General features: G+C 44.6%; 1 protein-coding gene and 2 pseudogenes across 2 annotated transcripts in view; 2 read left to right on the forward strand and 1 right to left on the reverse strand.

The window, feature by feature from the left end:
• The window catches only part of LOC147459539 (uncharacterized), a 45,510-nt pseudogene extending 45,182 nt beyond the window's left edge, over window positions 1-328 (reverse strand). The window contains exon 1 of the transcript XR_015187885.1: window positions 17-328. The product of XR_015187885.1 is annotated as an uncharacterized LOC147459539 (transcript). The remainder of the gene's footprint in view (window positions 1-16) is intronic.
• Window positions 329-1,352: 1,024 nt separating this feature from the next.
• On the forward strand, window positions 1,353-2,081 carry LOC147459540 (uncharacterized; annotated as a pseudogene).
• A 4-nt stretch (window positions 2,082-2,085) lies between these two features.
• Window positions 2,086-4,164, forward strand: LOC147459541 (uncharacterized). The gene is made up of 9 exons (XM_086511610.1): window positions 2,086-2,205; window positions 2,330-2,507; window positions 2,628-2,832; window positions 2,919-3,047; window positions 3,128-3,307; window positions 3,397-3,534; window positions 3,639-3,732; window positions 3,807-3,905; window positions 4,012-4,164. The coding sequence occupies exons 1-9, from the start codon at window positions 2,086-2,088 to the stop codon at window positions 4,162-4,164; spliced, it is 1,296 nt and encodes a 431-aa protein (XP_086367736.1).
• Window positions 4,165-6,000: the final 1,836 nt, after the last annotated feature.

Below are 6,000 nucleotides of genomic sequence, written 5' to 3' on the forward strand. Positions count from 1 at the left end.
CATCTTGAGAGCTAACCTGATTGTTGGAGAGGTCCTGGATGTTCGTGTCGGCAAGAAGAGCCAAAGTCGGTTGACAACGAGAACGCGCACAAAGGCCATGGCCTTGCGAGCGCCGGAGGATGAGGGGTTGGAGGGAAGAGCTATGCAGGGAGCTGCTGCTGATGGTTTTGGAGCTGGGCGAGGGTAGATGCAGCGAGTCGAGAGCAGAACGAGAAGAGCCGCCCCTAAGCATTGCCCACCTCACGCTCCTTGAGCAATATGCATCAACGATGACTACCCAGGCATAGAAGAGCAAGTGCTTCCGCGTCAACGGAACGTGACCTCGCTGAAGTTCTCCCAACTACCACTATATATCCATTGATGATTATTATAATTATAAATAAATAAACAACCAAACGACTCGGCACCAGTACTCGGCCTCAAAGGGTCCTGGACCCTGAGGACTATATAACACATAGCATTTAAGGGGGGGGGGGGTTGTTAAGGGGATCAATGGCAGGGAACTGGAATGGGTCTTATCGAGGGGATCTGGACCGTGTAGGACTATATAACAAATAGCATTTAAAGGGGGAGGGGGGGGTTTAAGGGGATCAATGGCAGGGAACTGGAATGGGGCTTATCGAGGGGATCTGTACCGTGCATACCTATAAAAACTAAACCTGGACAACAGGGGGGGCCTAGGCATGCTGGCCAAATTCAAAACATGGGCCATGGGACGTGTGGCGACTATTGATTGATTGCATGGTGAGCCCGCGAGTGGGGGGATACGCGGGTTTGGCGGGGGGAAGGGCCTTACAGGATTTTGCGCTACTGGTGGATAATCCTGTCATCGCTCCAGCTCAGCATCGTTTGAGGCCCAAGCGGAGGAGCAGCAAGTAAGGTGAGGGCAACTCCTTTTCTTGCTGGCTGAAGGTTTGGATGCATGCGTTTTGTGTGGGCAGCATTGAAGGTGAGCGCAATTCTTTTTCTCGCTGAAGGGTTGGATGCATGCGTTCTATGTGGGTTCCATGCATGTTTTCTGCAAGCATCTCAAGGCTCGACGGTGGGGTTCTGCACGAGCTTGGCCATGTGAGAAAGGGAGTCCGTTGTGTGGCTGGCTGTGTGTGTGTGTGTGTGTGTGTGTGTGTGTGTGTGTGTGTGTGTGTGTGTGTGTGTGTGTGTGTATGTGTGGAAAATAGAGGGAATTATTGTCATGCTTATGGTTTCCCACATTTGGTGAGCTAATTTGGCTTGAGGTTGTGTCATTTTTTTACATATGGTACCTAGGGGATGGCTCGCTCACCTGCTAAAAAGGGGAAGAGAAGATGGCAAAGGGGTGGTTGCTCTCGCATCACAAGAGCAAGCACTAGTGAATGGGAAGTAGGAAAGGCCGATGTTTCACCAAAGGCAAAGAGTGGGGAGGAGGTCCAGCCTGCGGAGAAGTTTGAGAAGGTGGACATAGCCCAAGAGCAAGAAGAGGGACCCTTGTGTCATGAGGAGAGCTTCACTACTCCTCCCGCATCTCCTCATGTAGAAGGGGCTACTTCTCAACCAAGGAGAAGTCCACGGAAGCACACCTTGCCTGAGATGGGCACACCCTCGAGCCTAAACATCCATCCGCGAAAGAAGTTGGTGGGCTCAAGGGAATGTGGAGTTGAGGTAGAGGATGTAGCAAAGGGAGAAGCACAGGAGGTATTTGAGGATCTTGCAAAGCAAGAAGAGGCAGCAAGCATCCAAGATCCAAAAGTCTATCTAGAGATTGAGCTCCCTGATGGACGGCTAGCACGCCAATGCCGCGCAAGTGCGGATTGCCCAAAGCGATCGGCCTTCATCTTCAAAAGACTACGGATGATGTCTCACCTCAAGACTTTCCATGGAATCATTGTAGAGATTGAAAAGCGCCCTGGAGGTCACCCCCTCCACAAAGAAGCTGAGAGAAGAACAAACCTCATGCCCAATCCGGAAGTGAAAGCTTGGCATAAAGCAGCTTTAAAGAGATTTGGCGACAAGGATAGGAAGTTTAGGCAAAATTGTAAAAGGTATCAGCGCATCATGCGCATACGGGCTCACCAAGTATGGAAGGACCTCGGAAATCAGTATAAGCACATGCCAGAGACCGCTTTTATTGAGGAATTTGTGGCTGGGAAGATGCGAGACTACATGGCAGTCAAGGCTCTCTGGCTGGCAAAAATTCAAAAGCACATTTATGAAGGTTACAACGCACATGTAAGTTTCTGATTTGTCTAATTTGATTTTCTTTTGTCATCAATTTTTATAGTATGTTTGCACACCATGTTTGATTAATTCATTTCTATCAATTCTCTAACTACCATGCTATGGACATTCACAGAAGAGGATGCATGATATTCCTCCTCGTCTTGAGGCAGCCTTGGAGGACACTGACAATGAGGACCCTTTCCAATATACTCCCGAAGGAGAGGACGACAATGAGAATTATGAAGACAAGAGAGAAGAGGGTCCAGGACTTGCAGAGACATTAAGCAATCTTAAGCTCGATGAGGATGTATGTGTCTAGGATTTGTAACTTTTGCTTTTTTGTGCATAAGTAATTTTGTTTAGGTGTTGAGAGCGGTGAAAAAAAAATCCAACATGCTGGTGTGTTCTAATAAATGTGCATTCCTTTCTAGCCTACATTGCTTGCAACTCCAACAAAGAAAAAGCTTCCAGTTCAAAGAGGGAAGACACGAGAGAAAGCTTTGAAATAGGCTCCCCCGATGATAACTCTTTGTCGGCTCTCCTATTTTATGTTGGTAATAACCAGCTAAGAATTGAAAAAATAGGCCATGAAATCAGCCCTGCCACTCCGACACGTAGTAATCAGGCCTTGTACAGGTGGCTTTTGTCAACCATCCCTTTGTTCACAGTTTTCTAATTGTTTGATACTCACTATGTTCATGATTGTGGCATGTTGGATGTAGATTCTCTTCACATGTGCCTATGTCGCTCAACTCTCTTCGCTTTGGCCTACGAGTGGACATTGATGATCAGGCTCTACGCTTCATCTTATCAAATAAATCATCCACGCGCACGATGAATCTATTTGCAATGTAATCACCGCCATGTTTTTGTTATTGAGTGGTATGCATTGTGGCAAGCAACAATGTGCTTAACATACACACTTTTAAAGGTGGATGGAGTACACACTAGGCTCAGATGTCCTCATGCAAGTGATGCTTGTGGACTCTATGTGGTATTCTGTTGTGGATGCTACTTTGGGCAAGCAAGATTCCATGCGGATCTTACATAACTTCTTCGGGGAGAGGGACTTTGGTGAATGCGTGCTTACATTTTTTCCAATCATTTACAGGTGGTTTGTAAGGAGAGGACAAAGGACTGCTAGGTATGCTACATTGTGGCTTCTCATTGACATGTTGATGTTGTCTCTCTTTGCAACAGGGATCACTGGACATGTTGTGTTATGTATCTTGCCACACATGCAAAGATTGTTGGGCTACGTGGGAGAAAGAAGCACATTCTCTACTATGACCCACTTGGGTGCACGACCATGATGGATATTGTACTTGTTTTGCACTTGTACATGGGTTGACTTTGTTCATCATAGATTGCGGAGGTCGGTATATGAAACAAGTTGATATGGCTATCAATGGCTTTTTATCTTGCTTGTTATGAATATGCAGTGCTATGGAGGCGATGGACCAAGGAGTAAAAGCTCATGATGTCCAGCATGCATTGCTTGAACCTGCCACCAAATTTGAGTTAAAAGTGTTGAAAGTATGTCTCCTTGTGCTCTCTCATGCTTGGAAAATTTAGGGCATGTTAGTCATGTTAATGGTTTGATGCTGCAGGGGCCAATTCAACCAAATGCGATTGACTGTGGGTTTTATGTCATGGCTGCCATTCGCTACATAGTTCAGTCTTGCTTGCAGGAGAAGAGCAAAAGCTGGGTATGCTAGAGTGTGTGTTGAGTGCTAGTTTTCTACCATATGCATCTGGATATTCATCTCCTTTCTAATTTCCTTCAATCCTCTTGTGTTTGTCAATGTTGTGCAGGTGAAGAAGACATGGTTCATACACGATGATGTGTTGGCATTGAGGCAAAGCCTCCATAGCTGGTGCTTAGACATAGTGGGGGGTGAATGTGTTGCATTTTGCGCTAAAGGGAGCCAGGTCTATGGCCGTTTTGTAACAACCTTTAATGCATGACACTTTATGTATGATCGGGTTTAGGGCGAGGTTTTGTGTCAGTCTATGCACAATGGTTTTGTATCAGCCTACATGCAATGTCCGGGGTTTGTGTTGACTAAAGTATGTATGGTGAGTTTTATGCTGCAATATTGGTTCAAAGAAAGTAAATCATTGGCTACTGACTATGTTTATGTGGGCTTGTTTATGGCTAGCCACATCCGAGATCCATATTTTGTCTATGTTTATGGCTATGTGCAAGTTCAGGACTATCACTGGGTTTAGTTAGATGTATGTGGGAAGTGGCCATGTTTATGTATACAAGCAGGTTTATGGTTACGTCTAGATTTATTTATGTTTGCAGGTTTATGGCTACATCCGGGTTTAGTTCCATGTGGGGCTAGTGGCCATGTTTGTTTATGTTTGCAGGTTTATTTCCACGTCTGGGTTTAGTTAGATATATGTGGAGAGTGGCCAGTGTTTATGTTGTAAGCGGGATGTATCAGAGTTTTATGCTTGAGCTTGAACCCCGATTCCTCATCCATTTCTGGACATGCATCTAGTCCAGCTAAATTCCTCGACCCTAAACCCCAGCTTTAGTGCTTTTTGTGATGTTTATGGTGATGTTTGATTATTATTTCATGTTGAGTTTATGGCAAGGTCCAGTTGTGTCTATGGCTTTTATGTATGGCCAGGTTTTGTAATGGTCTACGTACATTGGGGTGGTTTTGTAACATTGGGGTGGTTTTGTATCGGATGTGTTCCCAATTTGTGGTGCATTGTCCTTAGTTTGTGTCGACTAAAGTATTTGTGGCGAGTTTTTGGTGCAATGTTTCACGTTTATGGATCTATGTGCTCGGTTTTGGGCTAGTTTATGGCTATGTCCGAGAGCCATATGTATAAACGTTTAGGTGCTCATTTTTGGGCTTGTTTATTATGGCTATGTCCAAGATACGATCGTGTGTTGTCCAGGTTTACTGGCTAAGTGCATGTTCAGGGCTACGACCGGGTTTAGTTTTGGATGTATGGTCATGGGCCATGTTTATTTCTGTATGCAGGTTTATGGCTTCGTCCGGGTTTAGTTTTGGATGTATGGTCAACGGCCATGCTTATTTCTATATGTAGGTTTATGGCTTCATCCGGGTTTAGTGATCGACTGCCATGTTCATTTATGTTTGCAGGTTTATGGCAGGTCCGGGTTTAGTTATTATATGTATGTCGTACTCTCTGATAAGCCAATGTTTATGTGTATATTAGTGGTCCAACAACCTTTTTTTATATTGATGCATTATGACCACAATTTATCCTTTTTATGTGGTACTCATGTATATATGACTTATGGCGAGTTTGGGCAATCAAGGTTTAATCTTTTGGTTTCGAGTTTGACTCCAAGTTTAATAAGGTTGTAGTCCATTTCGAGTCTCCTATAACTGATTATGTAACACAAATGGCTCGATCAATTTGATGTTTATGGTGACTCTACGTTTATGGCATTATGGCAAAGTTTGTTTTTAGTGTCATGATGGGTGTGTGTGAGCTTTTGGCAATCAGTTTAGGGTCATGTTCGAGATTATGGCGAGGTCCGATTGGTGTTTGTGCCGACTCTATGTTTATGGCATTATGGTGAGGTTTGTTTTTAGTGTCATGCTGGGTGTGTGTGAGCTTTTGGCAATTAGTTTATGGTCATGTTCGAGATTATGGCGAGGTCCGATTGGTGTTTGTGCCAACTCTATGTTTATGGCATTATGGCGAGGTTTGTTTTTAGTGTCATGTTGTGTGTGTGTGAGCTTTTGGCAATCAGTTTATGGTCATGTTTGAGATTATGGCGAGGTCCGATTGGTGTTTGTGCCGACTCTA

This window comes from Adiantum capillus-veneris, chromosome 4 (assembly GCF_014529385.1).
Source record: "Adiantum capillus-veneris isolate H3 chromosome 4, ASM1452938v2, whole genome shotgun sequence".
Classification (NCBI taxonomy): Eukaryota; Viridiplantae; Streptophyta; class Polypodiopsida; order Polypodiales; family Pteridaceae; genus Adiantum; species Adiantum capillus-veneris.

Bases quoted from the DNA above. Each gene is read 5' to 3' on its own strand.
- LOC147459541 (XM_086511610.1), top strand. From the start codon at position 2,086: ATGCCAGAGACCGCTTTTATTGAGGAATTTGTGGCTGGGAAGATGCGA. The intron at 2,508-2,627 runs GTGTCTAGGATT...ATTCCTTTCTAG, and splicing joins TAAGCTCGATGAGGATGTAT to CCTACATTGCTTGCAACTCC. The intron at 3,048-3,127 runs GTAATCACCGCC...ACACTTTTAAAG, and splicing joins ACGATGAATCTATTTGCAAT to GTGGATGGAGTACACACTAG.